Source organism: Pinus tabuliformis, chromosome 3_2 (genome assembly GCF_031772625.1).
Source record: "Pinus tabuliformis cultivar Carrire ecotype Pingquan chromosome 3_2, CPIR1, whole genome shotgun sequence".
NCBI classification, from domain to species: domain Eukaryota; kingdom Viridiplantae; phylum Streptophyta; class Pinopsida; order Pinales; family Pinaceae; genus Pinus; species Pinus tabuliformis.
In genome coordinates, this window is record NC_142302.1 from 1,236,564,666 (window position 1) to 1,236,582,156 (window position 17,491).

At 40.9% G+C, this 17,491-nt stretch overlaps 1 protein-coding gene across 5 annotated transcripts in view; it reads left to right on the forward strand.

Annotated features, from left to right (window-relative positions):
* LOC149185215 (uncharacterized) overlaps positions 1 to 17,491 on the forward strand; it is a 115,651-nt gene that overhangs the window by 87,294 nt on the left and 10,866 nt on the right. For 3 of the 5 annotated variants that reach the window (XM_089417819.1, XM_089417823.1, XM_089417822.1), the window contains 2 exons: positions 9,724 to 9,789; positions 10,221 to 10,297. In XM_089417819.1, coding sequence (XP_089273945.1) covers positions 9,724 to 9,789; positions 10,221 to 10,297 — 143 coding nt within the window. Of the gene's footprint in view, positions 1 to 9,723; positions 9,790 to 10,210; positions 10,298 to 17,491 lie in introns of all 5 variants that reach the window. The other 2 variants (XM_089417821.1, XM_089417820.1) reach the window with 2 other exon arrangements.

The window sequence follows — 17,491 nt, forward strand, 5'->3', positions numbered from 1 at the left end:
GTTCCAACCCCTGGTGGGCAATGAACTGCCCCTCAAGGGTGTATTCACTGCTATATCATACGAATCATGTTATCATCCCCTGGAGCCCCGAGTAGTAAAATAAAAGAAAAATCAATAAAAGGCAAATGAAGACCGGTGGAAAAACAAAGGCTGAGGTAACTCATGTACCATGATTGTTCCCTCCTACACATAGTTGCAGGAATCGCCCCCCCCCCGGATCCTAAGCCGGAATCGCGTCCCGTACGGAAGCGTTCCGGAACCTCCAGGCGAAGCGCGATTCCGGTTTTCATGAAGCGCGATTCCGGTTTTTTAAAACGATTCCTGGAAATTGGGTTGCGTTGCCCCGGATCCGCGCTTCGGAGGGCGCTTCGGGCATCCGGAAGCGCCACGCTTCGGGCCCGGAAGCGCACGCTTCCCGAGCGCTTCGGAGCGCTTCCGGAAATTTCCGCGTGGGCAACCAATGAAACTTAAATTTTTTTTAATTTCTTTTAAAAGTTAACTTAACTTAGCATGAGGGGGTGGGTTAGGGTGAGTTTAGGTGAGGAATGAAAAGCATAAAGCTCCCATTCATTCCTCATTTTCTCACTTTGAGTTTATGAGAGTTGGAGAAGAGAAGAGAGGAGAGGAGAAGAGAAGAGAGGAAAGGAGAGGAGAAGAGAGGAGAGCTTGGAGGAGTGAAGAAGGAGGAGCTAGGAGAAGGAGGAGGAGCTTGGAGCAAGAGCTTGGAGGACTTCATCTACAAGAGCTAAAGAGGTAAGTTCAAACCCCAAACTCCCTTGTTTTTTTGAAAAAAAAATTGTATTTTTCTCCTCCCTCTCCTACTCTTTCCCATTGTTTCTACTTGCTCCTTTATTTACAGGTTGTCCACCACCTATATCCATATTCCAAGATGGTGTTCTTTTGGCTTCTATGTATCATTCCACTCTTGGTTTTAATGATGGCAAGGGTGAGGAATAGAGGGGAAGAGGAAGGGGATGAACTTGGTCCTAATAGTAGTGACCCAATGTATGATGAGGAGGAAGGGTTTGAAGAGGAAGGGGATGAACTTGAAGGGGACACTGAAGCACAAGATGGGAAAGGTACATCAACACCCTTGTGGAACTATGTGACCAAACTTGATGGGGGAAAGGGTGGTGGATCTTACAAATTTGTGTGCCCTCATGGTTGTCATGGAGGAAAACCATATACGGGTTCATATACCCGTCTGAGGAGGCATCTTTGTGGGGTGCTGGACAGTGATGAAAAAAAGGGTTCTGTGGGGGTACAAATTTGCCCAAACATTTCAACTGAAGAAAGAAGAAAATACATCCAAATAGAGATGGCTGCACAACAAAAAAACAAGAAACAAAAAACTCATTCTGAATCAAGTGCAACCTCTAAATTTGGTAGTTGCCCATCTCCTCATGGTACTTCTGCAACCTCTGGAGGTAGAAGAACAATAGGGGATTTCCTTAATGTTGCTGGGAGGGATGATGTGGATGGAAAGATAGTCCGTTTTCTTTGTTCTTGCGGTGTACCATTCAATGTGCTTCGCTCTCCCTATTGGCATGACATGGTAAAGGCCATCAATGAAGCCCCAAAAGGATACAAGGCCCCCAACTATGAGAAAGCTAGAACAGTGTTATTAGAAAGAGAAAAAGCTAAGGTTCAAAGAGCTTTGACACGTTTTACACATGAGTGGGTGGATTCTGGGGTATCCATTGTATCAGATGGGCGGACAAATATTAGAAACCAACATTTGATAAATGTTCTTGGTGTTTCTTCTAGTGGTGCAGTATTTATTGCATGTCATGACTCCTCCTCCATCAGTGCAACTGCACAAAACATTGCAGATCTCCTATTGAAATCAATCAAAGATGTTGGTCCGAATAATGTGGTTCAAGTGATCACAGATAATGCAGCAAATTGTAAGGCAGCAGGAAAAATTATTGAGCGTACTCATCCACACATCTTTTGGTCTGGGTGCCTGGTTCACACATTGAACCTTTTGATGCATGATATTGTGAAACACAAAGATTGTGGGTGGATTGCTGAGGTTTACAGGAAAGGGAAGGAGCTCATTAAATTCATCACAGGGCATACAAGGGTAAACTACTTCTATGGCACTTACTCCAAGTTGCAATTGCTTAAAATTGCAAAGACAAGATTTGCTAGTTATTACCTCACCTTTAGGCGGCTAGTGAGGGTGAGACAAGCTTTAACTAATCTGGTGTGTGCTGATTCATGGGATGAAATTAACACTGACTCAGATGGTGCTAATGCAGTCAAGGACACTGTTCTTGACAGTTACTTTTGGTCACAGGTTAAATATGTTTTGCAATTCACCAAACCAATTTATTACATGATCAAGTTTGCAGATTCAGATCGACCAGTAATTGGGGAGGTGTATGAGCAAATGGATAGCATGTTGGGGCAGATTAAAGACATTGTTGAGCCTAGAGATACCACCTTGTACAATTATATTCGTGTAGAGGTGCAAAACCGATGGGAAATGCTAAATATTCCATTGCATGCATTAGCATATGTTTTGACACCTAAATACTATCATCCATCATGGCTTTCAACACCAGCACCTGGGGGGGAAGCAGGAAAAAACCACACCAAGATAGAGAGGTTCACGAAAAATATATGGCTGCATTGAGTAAATTAATCCCTGATGAGGAGGAGGCTGCATTGGTACGGAGACAGGTGAGCAACTATACGCTCAACACTGGTCCATTTGGGAGCATGCATGCAATTCAAGATCGAGAGACTTTTTCTGCTCTTGAGTGGTGGAACATGCATGGAGGGGGTACTCCACTTCTACAGAGTTTGGCATTGCGGGTGCTATCACAGGTGGTAAACACTTCTTCTGCAGAGAGGTGTTGGAGCTCTTATTCTTTCATCCACAGTGTTAAAAGGAACAGGTTGAATTTAGACCGGGCAGAGAGCTTGGTTTATGTTCATTACAACTTGCGATTGTTGTCCCATTACTGTGAAGATGCAAAGTCTAATAAAGACTTGTTGATTTGGGACAAGAATCCAGAGGAGCCCAATTTGGAGGATGGAGTGTTGCGACTAGAGCAATTAGAGGATGCTCTTATCCAGGTATGTCCATTGTGGTATGAATTTTCCAATTTTCCCTTATAAAGCATTTCTCTAATTCATGTTTTTAATTTTTTTGTTAACTAGTGTTTTTTTTTTGCATGAATTTTTTGAGCGATTCTAGGATGATGATGACCGTGTTGATATGCCACCACCCCCACCCCCATCTGGTCCCTTGGTTCCTAGGTTCCATGGTTCAACACCAACAGCAGGGGGTTTTTCTTCATCAATTTCAGTGCCACGACTTACACAGGGACCATCTTCTTCATTGCCACCACGTGGAGGCCCGCCATCACGTTCTATTCGTGGTGGAAGGAGGAGAGATTAGTAGATATATTCACAATCTACTACTTTTTGTCATAGATTACTCATTAGACTTGTAGACTTGTGAATTTGAATTTTGAACCTTTTTGGCTTGGCGGTGACCAAGTGACATATTTTGTAAACATTATTATTTGAATTTTGGACATGACAAATGTTGACAGTTGCTCACTTGCTAGATAAATCATAATATGCTCTATGTTTTATGTTTTATAATATGCTTAAAAATTTGATGTATGTTTGTAATAGCTAGAATATAGATGATTGTTGTACATACTAGTAACTACAATGGAATCATGGATGCCATATCTATCTTGATTTATGCAAAAAATATGCATGTTTTCATGTCTTCTACAATTAATTTGGTATTTGGGATGTTTGTTTTGAGTATAAATGCAAAAAAATATAAAATATATATATATATATATAGCAGACGCTTCCGCGGACGCTTCGCTTCCTAGATTTTTGGAAAATGACGCTTCCGCACTCCCGCTTCTGCTTCCGTGCTCCCGCTTCTGCTTCCGTGCTTCCGCTTCGCTCCCGCTTCGTGCAACATTGCTCCTACATTTATACACCCAAATATGTGGACATTCCTCATCATTATCACCCTTGAGCCCATGTCAGTTGGCCTTGAGACCCTTGTGTCCCAATCCACTTCATCATTGTTAACATGACACCTACCACTTGAAGGATGTACTTTGGACATGTCCTTCCCTTTAGGGGTTAGGAAGACCTAATAGGGTTGTTTATTAACCATCTACCTAGGGAGGTAACACCATTACATGCTCAAAGCCCCAATTCTGGAAGGGAAACCCAATATGAACTCTCCATTTTTGCCCTTGATTAACGAGCTGATTCACTTAATTGCGCTAATGAATTATTGTATTTAAAGGTGAAGAGACACTTTGGATCTTCTACAAGATTGGCTGGTGGTTTCATCATGGCATGGGCAACTTAACTAAGGCCCAAGCGCACCAGAGGATCATATTGACACTTGTAGGGGAAGCGTTGAGAGCCATGGGTTTCCATCATGTGATGGAGCATTATCTCATGACATGGGCAACCTCAACACCTTCAACAAGTTGTTCATTGCCCCACATTATATGCAAGATGATGCAGTTGGACTAGCAGTGCCCCCAACCGACTTAACATTGTATATAGGGTTTGGTAGCTGATTCAAGGCCCAGAGGAGAGTTGTCTCAGCCTTGAGACATGGGAGGGAAAACACCATCTTCCGTGCCCTCATATGGAGCAGTCTACAAGCTTATTCTTCATCAGGAGACCCATGGGACCATTACTTGTGCCCCAGAGCCACTTTGGAGCACCACATGACCATTATTCATGGAGCCACCCCCTTGACCATCATTCATGGAGCCCTCTTCTTCGTCATGGCACCTTGAGGACTCGATTAGGCCTTCCAATGACCCTCCTACACCATTGTTACATCATTTCAGCTTCATTTTGGATGGCTTATTTTACACTTTATGAGCTATTTGGTGGGCTTGTCACCAAAGTGATGTTATTTTGCACATTAAAATATATTTAGGGGCATTTTAGGCTAATTTGAACTCTTAGAGACTCATATAAATAAAGTTAAGCCTCATTTGTAGCAAAGATCATCATCACACTTGGGATCCATCTCTTTTGAGAATTTTACACTTCTCTTTGGATGTCTATTGGAGCTCTTTTGATGCATTTCGATATATTTGGAAGCTGAAATCTCGTTCCTTCTTGGAGCTGCTGTCTTGATCTTGGATTGGATGTATCTCTTGTTAACTTGTAAGTGCTATTGTTGAAGATTTTTTATGAAAATGACTAATGTATGGAATTATTGCAACTAGCTAGTTTTTTTATGCCCTAATTTATTGAAAATCATTGTAAAGAATGTTAGATTGTGGAATTGCACATGTTACTCATTGAATAACAAGTAGATGAATGTTCCTAGTGGATTGAAACTTGTCTTTCTTCCTTAAAAGTCCATAGATCTTGGGTGGGAAAATATTAAAGAGTGGGTGCTAGGGCATCACTTTTTAGCCTCCTTGAAGACAAATTTGGCCAAATTTCGAATCACATAGACTCCATAGCCCAAGGACTAGGCATTGATCCAAGAAATTTGGTGATCACCCTCTCCTTTCCCTTTCTTTTTCTCTTCTCAAAATTTCGGCCCCTTTTTCCTAGAAGACTAGCTAGGGCACCCTGCGAAATCCTTTGGAGGGCATATTTTTCAAATCCGTCTGGATAGGGATTTGCGCTGATGTTTTCTCTAGAGGATCTCAAATTTTGAAGCAATTCTCACAGTGGAATCTCAAGATATTTGATGCCCTAGTGGTTGCCCTAAAAAGGTAACCTAAGTAGTCCTTTGACAAGGTGGCTTTCTTGAGGGTAGTATGAGCCTAGTATTCATTTGAATAAATCATAAGAACCCCTTTCCTCTGTCTTACCTTGACCTAGAAAGTGCTTTGGAGGGAATTTCCTCCCACGATTATCCTAAAAACCCTAGGTCTAGTGTAAGCCCTAACTAGGTTTCTCAAGAATAGCAAAAGCCTACTTGAAGGTATATAATCATCTTTCAAAGCTTCTTGAGAGGTCCTATATCATATTGAGGGTCTTGACCATAGACATACTCATCATTATTGAACATTCCTAAACCCTAGGTCTTGACTCTCCTCTTAGGTCTTTCTTGGAGAGCCTTTAGCTTCTCTTGAAGCATTGAGCCCTAATTGAGCCTCTCTTTGAATGGGCCTCAGAAATCACATCATACCTTGTCATTGATCCCATCATTATTAGTGATTTCCCTCATACTGAGACTCCTCCCATCGGTGAAATTCCGTAAAGAGCAGGGAACACTAACTGAGGTGACAATGGGTCTTTGTCCCATTGTTGTCATTTGGTCTAGTAGTTGTCCCTTAGGTACCTCTCCTAGGATCCCTGCTAGATTGTGTGGCAACAAGGTAAAAAATAACAAGTTTTGGGAGAAGAAAACTTGGTGAGGGCAGAAGCAACAAGTAGACCAGGTGAAGGCAAGAGCAATGAGCATACTTGGTAAAGACATAAGTAGCAAGCAAACTCAATGAACTAGGTTGGTGCCAACGAATATTTGCAGCAATAGGGATTGGTGTCTCCAGTAGGTTAGTGTCTATGAATATTTGCAATAGTGGGGATTGGTATCTCTAGTAGGTTGGTGCCTACAAAGAATTATAAAAAGAAGTTTTGTGGTTTTCTCCGGAAAGGGTTTCCATGTAAATCTTGTGTTCCATGTTTTACAACTGATAGATCTTGTAATGTCCCAAACGGAAATTTCAACAATAAACAAAGATATATACAAGCAAACAATAACCATAAATGAAACACCACAAATACACATCAAAACACCAAGAAAATAGAGCTGAGTAGTTGATCTATTTTATTAATAATTATAAACCATAGTACATAAGTGGGTAGGAACAATGGAACTTGGGCTTGCTATGCAAGCTATGCAAACCCCAGGTGGTACAACTTTGATCCAGAAGAAATACAGGCCCAATTTGGAATTGCGCACTGCACTCAATAATTCTGTTGCTAGCTGCTGAATGAAAGTGGAATGTCTGCCCTGAAGAGTGCTCAAAATAAGCTGAAATTTCGCGGGTGGCCTCCTTGCCGGAGACCCAACAAAACCCAAAAAAATCTCACGGACCCAAGTGGTATAATGGCTCCCTCCAAATAACTGCACCCTGCTTTGGAAATATTACTATTGCTAGCTGGCATCAACCTTGTGTTTTAGCCATCAAAAGTGCTTAGAAAATTCGACCAAATTAATTGGAGTCTCTCTTAATAAAACCCACGAAAACCCAAAAAGGGTTTGGGTTGAATCCATAGTGAGTCAGTGACCGCAAGTAGTGCGTTTGGCTATAACTGACTGGCTGAAGAATGTGGGAAGAAGAATTGATGAAATATGCCCTCAAAATACTCCTGAAAATTCACCCTTCAAATATGCTACAAAAATGCTACTCCAATTCCCCTTATTTTCTCCTTATCCAACTCCTAGAAGCTGCTGCTCAAACACTGCGCAGAAGATGGACAAGAACCCTTGCATAGGCCTTAGTAAAGACAAAGTCGACCTCGCAATTAACAGTACTTCCAACCCTGCAAACCTCTAAGGTTACGCTCGTCTTCCTCAAGGGAAAATCTCTGCAATTTCTCCTACAATAATTACGTCGTTTGTTGGCCCTCAATACCACAACTTTTCTCCTGCGTCCTTGAAAGAGCTCGCACTAGCTGAAGGTTTACTGCAAAATGACTCTCCAAATCACCTGGAATCGGCTCCCAATTTCTCTCCTAGGGTGACACTCGAAGTTCACCGAAGAAGAGTTGGAATTTCCGCTTGGAAATTCCTTGTGCTAAGCAGCACTGGTTGACCTGGCTAAGCAGCACAAGCAAACTCTAGTTCTGGTTTAATTTATCTTTTTTTCCTAAGTTTAGCCTCCTCTTCTCTTCAAAATTAAGTGGTGCCTCCAAGATCCACTTTTTCCCAAGCTTCATATGCCAAAATATTTATTAATCACCAAAATTGCAAAATTGGGAATTCTACTTAGAAAAATTATTTATTGGGGACATGACAGATGCCATATGTGAATGTTTTATTATGGTTCATGAATGTTAAATAAGTAAAAATTGTCTTATACTGATTCACCCCTACCTCTCAGTATAAGTGTGTGCTCAACATTGACAATATCTAGAAAGGATCTAGAAAACAGGAATAGGATTGGGTCTTTAACCACAATGCCACGAGGAGTTTCATTGGTCAAATAATGAGATTTTATGAAACATGATATTGACAAGTCAAGATCAACAAACTTTTAGCAGTCATAAACCTCATCAGTAATAAATCACATGGCTTGTTTTAAAACTTTGTTGTTCTCTGTTAGAGGGCTTTGTGAGCACTACTGCAAGACTTTAAAGTTTATAGTGGATGAGGATTTCCCCAAAATGAACAAACCCTTACAGGTCCCCATTGTTGTCACTGGCACTGGGCTTATGATAAACCCAATATTTACTTAATAGCAAGAAGCTTCATCTTTTTATGCCCCAAATTCTCTCATAACACTTTAATATATGATGATCTTCTTCAGTTGTTGAGTTTCTATCGCTTATTTGCAAGAGCAATGTGCTGCCCTTATGAGTGCCTGTTTGGACCTTATTCCAGTTCTGGCTGCAATAAGATAGCTACTCGTCTTTATGTAAATATTCATTTTCTATATAATATGTCTAGCATTTGCTCCAACAATAACATATGGGTATATCACATGTTATGACAGAATGGGGTTGATGGATATTTCTGTTGTAATGATGGTGACCAGAAGGAAAGATGATGACAAAAGTAGATAATGGCAGGATAGCCATGACTATTCACATTCACTTATACGATAGAAAAACATTGAGACAGAGGGTGTGTGTACATGTAATTTGAAAAGCGTTTTTCAGAAGAGTACCAGAGAAGATAATTAAACGCAGAAAAATGGCATTTACATTTTAACAGCAGAATTTGCACAAGGCCAAAAACTAGTTGCTGAAAGGATAGACCTGCTTTCTGTAGGTCTCAAAGGACATCAAATGATAAATAAATTAACATGAGAATCACTGTAGAACAAACATATAATCCATCTAATCATGAGGCCCTCCTTGAAAAACATGCTGGGGAGACTCATAAGATAATAATAATGGTGAAATGCCAAGATAATGAGATCGAAAAAAAATACAAAGATCTTATAACCTTGACACAATTCATTACTAAAGGGCATCAACAAAACATACCCACGGTTATAAAAGTGCACACTGAAGAGATGACTTTGAATATTCCAACACAATAATGTGACAATGAAAATGAATCACGATGAATATTAGTCTCCATGGGATATTTTTTATGTCACTCAAGGTAGATACATAGAAAGTTTATGCCCAGGCTGATAGTGTAATCTGATCCTATGTTGAAAAAACTGAGTTTCACGTGAGATTGCTTTCTTTTGTTCATGGTCAGGGTATTTCTAATTATATCTCAAGCCTATGAATAGCTCTCTCTGCAAGTACAGTTTGGTGTCTAAAATTTAAATGCAACAATTATAAATGACTATATAGTTTGTGCTGGGGTATTTCTAAATATATCCGAAGCCTATGTATAACTTTCTCTGCAAGTACAGTTTCATGTCTAAATGCAACAATTATAAATGTTTATGTAGTTTGTGCTTTGTTGATATTCTTCTTTCGTTTGACTCATTTTTATGTTATTAGTAAATATTTTTTGGTAACGTTTTGATGACGCTTGATCAGTGTTGAATCTTTCAGCTGCACTTGTTGGAAAAGTTATCAGTTGAACCATTATCTGCTTCAGAGTATGCTACTCGAACTTCGGTATGAACAAAATTCATATTCTTAATACTGGGTTTTTGCTCAGACTTTACTGTTAATCTGCAAATTCTCAAGTCCAAAATCACTATTCACCAGTTACTAGAATTGCGTTTTCTCGGAAAACAGTTCGGATTTTTTTAATTATGATGTTCAAGGTCAATACTACTTTTCTCAAGCTGATAAGATAATATAAAATAATTCTATTAATGTCCAATAAATGACCACAAAAGTAGGTCAACGGAGCTAGAAAAAATGTACAATCTCAGTGGTACAAAATTACAAATTGGGAGTTGTGACATATGTTCCAAGAAGTTCAGATATCTGAGGTAGCATAAGTGGAGTGATTATACAGAATGTTGTTGCAATTGTTTAAGGCATTTTTAAATGTGAATGCTGTCACCTTAGTTGCTTGTTCTTGGCAAAGGCATTTGCAGGTACAGTCTGTCGTTATGGTATTGAAGGAGGGGTTTCAGTCACATTCAATGAAGTCCTACAGATCTCGTTTCCACAAGTAATTTCTCATGTCCTAGTTTTTAATCCGCATTTTACTTGTTCCTTAATTTCTTGTTATTGCTTGGCATGTGATATTTGGTTTTTGACAAGTGTTTTCCTCAGCATGCTAAGGCTATTGTTGTGTTTAATGCACTACAATGTGCACTTATTGTTTTCTTGACTTGTGATCCTGTTGGTCACTAAAGCAATGTTGCAAGTGTTGTCAAAATATCATGATATATTGTAACTTGTAAGAGTTGCAAGGCCATGATATTATGGATTCAAATATCACAATTTTTACAATAATGTGAGCTGATTGAATATATTGTCAGGTCAGTGTTAACTGCCCTTTAAGATCCAGTTTGAAAAACAGAGTCAGAGGATTGAGAGTAGAGGACTTTCTCATCATTTTCCATCAAGATCAAGGGAAATTAAGTGTTTTCATCATCATTAGTGAAGCTATTATAGAGGGTGGATTGATTCTGATCTTTTGTTTCTATATTCCTAAGCATGCATAAAAAAATATTCTTGCATTTTGTTAGTTTTTTGTGATTTAGGATAGGGTTTGCAATGTTCAATATATTTTCCTCCTCTTGATTTTTAATGGGAGACTTAATGCTTTTCTTGGTGTGGTTTTTAATTTGTAGCATTATTTTGTGTTCATTTCCATTCTTTTTGTGCCCTAGGTTTAATTAGTTTCCTACAAGAATGTTGAAGGTATCGTTAACTTTTGGGTTGCTCCAAAGGTTTTTTTCACCAAGCTAGGAGAGTGCTTGGTCTCCTAGTCCCTTGGTTATGCTTGGTTAACACAAGGACAACTCAAATGAATGGTTGCTTGACTTTGGATAAAATGCTAGCATGGCACACTTTCTTAGGAGGTTGTTATCTTATATGGCATGGTTAAACAACTCAAATGAGTGGTTGCTTGACTTTGGATAAAATGCTAGCATGGCACACTTTTCTTAGGAGGTTGTTATCTTATATGGCATGGTTATCTTCCTCATTGGTGCACACAGTGAGGATGTTCGTTGCTTGCATGGGAGGTGGACCTACCTTGGAGGATGAACACTAAGCACTTGGGAGGAGGGTGTTAAAATTTGGGTACCAGAGGACAAGTGGTTCCCTAAGGCTTTGATCTTTGGCCTAAGAAAAAGTGTCCAATTTTTTTTTTTTACTTTTGTCCTAAAGTGACTTTATAAGTGGTAAAGTCAATTTAATTTAAAAGTGACTTTATAAGTGGTAAAGTTACATTCTAATTTAAAAGTGACTTTATAAGTGGTAAAGTTACATTCTAATTTAAAGGTGACTTTATTAAAGTCAATGAAGAATTAGAAAGTGAAAAAGTGACTATGGAAACAAAAGGCTAAGTGGGTCTTTATTTAAGTGGGTGAGTTAAAAAATAGAAGTGAGAATTAAATGCACATTTATTCTCATCCCTAGATCTCAATGAATCTTAGCCATTAGATCTTAGGGTAACCCAAAAGGTCATTTAGAGAATAAAAGGAGGAGAAGAGGAAAAGATCAATTCATTTTTTCATGAGCATTTGAGAGAAACAGAAGAGAGAGCAAGGAGAAAATTTTTGAGCAGTGAGGAAGTGAAGGAGAAGAGCAAGAAGACATTTCAGCAAATCTGGGCAGCAACGTTTATTGGCACGCATCCTAAGGCAAAATCATACAACAAGAGAAAGGCACAGAAATAGAGGAAGAGGGACAACATCAAGGGCACGAATTTCGAGGCAGATTTGGGCATGATTTTCGAGGCAACTGTACCATTGAAATCCGTACGGTTTGTTTTAGGCACATTTTTCGAGGCTGGCCGTACATCATTTAATGTTGTTTTATCGTTGGAAATTTTTTGTTTTGGCTGTTTCTTGATTGGCACGATTTTCGAGGCAGAGTGGAAGCACGAAAATCGATATAAGTTGTAATTTGTGGTTGCTAGAATTTTTACTGTGTATTTCAGTTTCTCTGTAAAAACATTTTCATAAATAGAGAAGAGCTCTCAAACTGGTTTTCCCCAAGAGTCGTAGGGGGTTTTTCCAGGGTCACATTGACAAAAAATCACTGTGTTATTTTCTGTGTGTGGCTGTCATAATTTTGCTGTGTTTTATTTCTGCAATTTCAGCAGTTGTGAAATCTCTAAATTTGTGTTTTCAGAAAAATATTGTCATTTCCAGATTTTAGAATTTTTATCATGCTTGGATTTAAAACTAAATGCATGGAGTAATAGGGAAAACTGATAACCGGAGTGGGGATTGAAAACTGATAATTTTTTACTATTTCTTGATTGGCACGATTTTCGAGGCGAAGTGCAAGCACAGAAATCGATATAAGTTGTAATTTGTGGTTGCTGGGATTTTTACTGTGTATTTCAGTTTCTCTGTAAAAACATTTTCAGAAATAAAGAAGAGCTCTCAAACTGGTTTTCCCCAAGAGTTGTAGGGGGTTTTTCCAAGGTCACATTGACAAAAAATCACTATGTTATTTTCTGTGTGTGGCTGTCATAATTTTGCTGTATTTTATTTCTGCGTTTTCAGCAGTGGTGAAATCTCTAAATTTGTGTTTTCAGAAAAATCTTGTCATTTCTAGATTTTAGAATTTTTATCATGCTTGGATTTAAAACTAAAATGCATGGAGTGATAAGGAAAACTGATAACCGGAGTGGGGGTTGAAATTTTTTCATGGTATCGGAGCTTGGTTGGCTGAAAAGTGCAGTTTGGGACAACAAAGTGAAAATTACAGCAAGCTGATTTTGACATAGAAAATAGAAACCTTTAACACAAATTTGAAAATTTCAGTTTGGTAGGACAGTGAAACATGTTTTTGGGTTTGAGAGTGGAAGACAGGTTGGATGGGCATAACAGCTACAGTGCATGGAAGGAGAGAATCCAGAGCATCTTTGAGGAAGCAGAAGTCTGGGGCACTATGATAAATACCACACAAAACCTAGTAGTAGTACCTGCTGACCATGTACAATTGGTAGAGTTTAACAAAAAGAATGCTAAGGCAAAAAGATTGATTCTGGAAGGAATCAAAGACCATGTCATTCCTCATGTGAGAGGAAAGACTTATGCACATGAGATGTGGATAGCCTTGACCAGCGTTTACCAGAGCTCAAATGGAAACAGAAAAATGGTCCTCAAGGAGAAATTGAAGGCCATTAAAATGGCTAAGATTGACAGTGCTCCAACATACCTCACAAAGATCATTTCAGTGAGAGATGAGTTGGCAGCCGTAGGTGAGATCATTGCACCCATTGAGTTGGTGAGGATTGCTTTGAATGGTATTCCCAAGACTTGGGAGAATTTTGTGGATGGCATTGTTGCATGGGAAAACCTTCCCGATTGGGAGAGGTTGTGGGATGATTTCATTCAGAATGAGATAAGAAAGAACCATCTTGGGGCAGCCAAATAGGTGGAGGAGGATGACAATGTGGCATTGTTAGCAAGAGGCAAGAAGGGCAGAGCAATGAAGTAAGCTTCCAACAGTGGAGGCAAAGGTAAATGCAAGCAGCAGAACAAGGAGAAGAACTATTCCAAAGTCAAATGTTGGAAATGTCAAAAGTTGGGAAACTATGTTGTGTGTCCGGAGAAGAAGAACAAGAAAGAGAAAGACAAACCCATGGCAGCGTCTGCAGAGATAGAGAGCTTCTCAGAGAGCTTTGATCGGGAGTTTGGGTTCATAGCTTGTGAGGCCACTAGTGCAGGATCACCTGCCATACAGGTTCAGAGGGAGTGTGCATTCCCCGCTACTAGCAAAGCATCTTCTAGCATTTGGTATGTTGACAGTGGCGCTTCCCGCCACATGATAGTAGTCAGAGAGTACTTCTCAGAGCTTTTAGATGGTGATATTGATATGGAGGCAGTACTTGGTGATGATAGCATTGTTAGAGAAGTTGGTGTGGGGACATTGACATTTGATAGGGGACCCAAACCTCCCTTGAAAGTGTTAGATGTTCTATATGTGCTTGGAATGAAGAAGAACCTGATATCTGTTTCAGCACTTGAGGACAGAGGGTATGATGTGTTGTTCAGGAGAGGGCAGGTGCTTATATATCCTAGGGGAACTCCAACTTCTTCAGCTAGAGAGATTGGTGTGCACCATGCCAAGGTGTACAAGTTCTCATTCCAGCCCCTGATGGCATTGAGTAGCAGCACCTGAGACAGGGCCGGCAGCAGATCTAGCAGTTCAGAGTTGTGTGAGATTTGGCACTGCAGGATGGGGCACATGTATCATGGGGCCTTGAGTACATTCCGGGATATCACCACTAGTGTGCTAGATTTCAGTTTTGATCACCTTGATGTATGCAGAAGATGTGCTATGGGGAAGTTTGCCAGATCCCCTTTTCCCAGAAGTGACAGCAGAGCGACCAGGATCCTTGACTTGATTCATACCGATGTGAGTGGTCGGATGTCTCATGTATCCTTGAGTGGCTAGGAGTACTATGCTTTATTCATTGATGACCACTCCAGGAAGACCTGGATTTATTTCTTGAAGACCAAGAGTGAGGTCTTCAAGCGGTTTCAAGAGTTCAAAACTCTTGTGGAGGCCCAGACAGGTAGGAAGATCAAGGTCCTCAGGTCAGACAATGGAGGGGAGTATACCGTTGGTGAGTTTGTTGATTTTTGCGCTGAGGTAGGCATTAGGAGGGAGTTCACAGTTCCTTACTACCCCCAGCAGAATGGGGTTGCAGAGAGGAAGAACAAATCCATTGTAGGGGCTGCCAAAGCCATGCTTCATGATTAGGGTTTACCTTTATTTTTGTGGGTAGAGGCCTGCAAACTGCTGTGTACTTGCATAATAGGAGTCCACATCATGCCTTGGGGAATGTGACTCCGGAGGAGGCTTTTTCTGGGAAGAAGCCTAATGTTGGGCACTTTTGTATCTTTGGGTGCCTTACATATTCCTATGTCTCCAAGGAGAACAGGACCAAGTTAGAGCCCAGTGCAGACAAGGGCATCTTTGTAGGTTATAGCGAGACCTCGAAAGCTTATCGAATTTATATTCCTGCACAGAGGAAAGTGGTTGTCAGGCGGGATGTGAAGTTCGAGGAGGAGAGAGCTTTCAGGAGGTCACGGGAGTTAGAGTATCCAGAGTCACCAGACCCTCAGGAGCAGCTGAGTCAGTCACAGGGATCCAGTGGTCAGGGATTAGGAGGTACATCGATTACAGTGTTAGGTGTTGATTTGGGGTAGCATCGGATGTGCTCTAGCCACGAAATTTGGTGGAGAGGTTGGGGCACATGAGATCTCCAATACCCAGAAAGGGTTTGGGCAGATTCTAAACAGTTCAGGAGATATTAAAATAATTAATATTTTTAATGGAGTCCCTAAGTCTAAACTTAGGGAAATTAAAATATTAATGTGAATTAATATGAAACTGTGTTAGAATGGTCCAAAAGACATGGATCAAGCCAGATCTAATCTTAGTCGTTGATTAGGGACTTAATCTCGGCTGTTGATATGTCAACGAGAAAAGTATAAGAGGAGGCTTGAGGGTCACTTGGAGAGTACACTAGAGTGATCAGTCATTCTATTCTCTAAAGCGGGGTTTGCTAAGAGAGATAGAATTAGTGACCGGAGTTGCAACTGAGGGGCATTGAGTACAGAGAGACAGAGATAGTGTCGGGAGAGCAGCGCAGGAGCCAGAGAGAGTGACGCAGTAGCAGCCAGGGCTCACGTAGGGCCACGTAGAGGCAGTGGGGAGCTATGCAGTGCTTCAGAGAGGCCAGTGTTGCTAACACAGAGGGCCAAAAGGCTGACGCAGGGCCTCTTGAGGCTGACACAGGCCCATTCAGGGTGACGCAGGGCTAGCGCTGGGCCGAGAGAGGCTGACGCAGTCCAGAAAGGCAGACGTTGGGGTTTCTGGGGCAGATTGGAGTTGAGGAGCTGCCAGAAGGTTTATCCGAGGTTTCAACTGGGACATTTCTCTCAGACTGAGAGGTACTACTGCCAAGGGAATTCTCTGTTGTGTAAGCTGGATTTGGCACCCAGATTGTACTCTAAATTGCTAAATAAGAAAACCCTCAGATCGCTGCACCTGTCTTCTCGCATTGGGTTTTCTGAGGACATTGGTCCAAAAATAACGGTGTCATTGGGTGTGATTGTTTCTTTCAGTTGTTGATCTGTAATATGTTGAGCATTCCCTAGTGTTTATTTTCAGTATCTACATTGTAAATAACTTGTTACGTAGTAGAACAAGTAGGTAGGAATAAATCAGTAAAGTGCATGGAAGGTTTCTAACTGGTAGAGTTAGAAACTTCAACATTAGGTCCATCAGTGAGCAGTGGCTCTTAGAGTCAGGTGGGTGGTTCTTCGGGCAGCATGCAGGGCAGTCCGCAGAGTAGTTCACAGGGTAGTCCACTAATGGACACATGGTACTTCAGCATTTACAGGCACAGATTCAGTGATGAGGTCAGTTGGCAGGCCTTCAGGAGTTCAGGCTTCTGATGATGATGAGGATTCTTTCACTCCTGTGGGAGAAGTATGCTTAGGGAAGAGGAAGCCCAAGTGGCTTCAAGATACCTTGCGCGAGGCCACATCCTGCTGGGCCAAAGAGACAGGTTAGAGAGAGTAAACCACCTGAGCGGTTCTATAGTTACATGGCATTGGTAATAAGCATTGTTGACTATGAGCCTTCTAGTTATGAGGAGGCAGCCTGCCAGCAAGTCTGGAGAGAGGCCATGATGGAGGAGTATTCTTCTATTATGAAGAACGATGTTTGGGAGGTAGTGCTGAGGCCTGAAGGTAAATCAATTGTTACTTCTAGATGGTTCTACAAGATAAAGCACGCTGCAGATGGCAGCATCAAGAAGTTCAAGGCTCGATTTGTGGCGAGAGGGTTCTCATAGGTAGAGGGAGTTGATTATGAGGATACCTTCGCTCCCGTAGCTCGGTATACATCTATCGCTCCATTATATTGATTGCAGTAGAGATGGGTTGGAAGATCCACCAGATGGATGTGAAGATCGCATTTCTCAATGGCTTCATTCAGGAGGAGGTTTATATTGAGCAGCCGCAGGGCTTTGAGGTGCATGGGAAGGAGTCCCATGTAAGCAGATTGAAAAAGGCACTCTATGGCCTGAAGCAAGCTCCCAGAGCTTGGTACATGAGGATTGATACATACTTGCAGCAGTTGGGTTTCACAAAGAGTATGGTTGTTCCGAACCTATACTTCATTGTGGTGGGTGAGGAGCCTCTCATTCTAGTGTTGT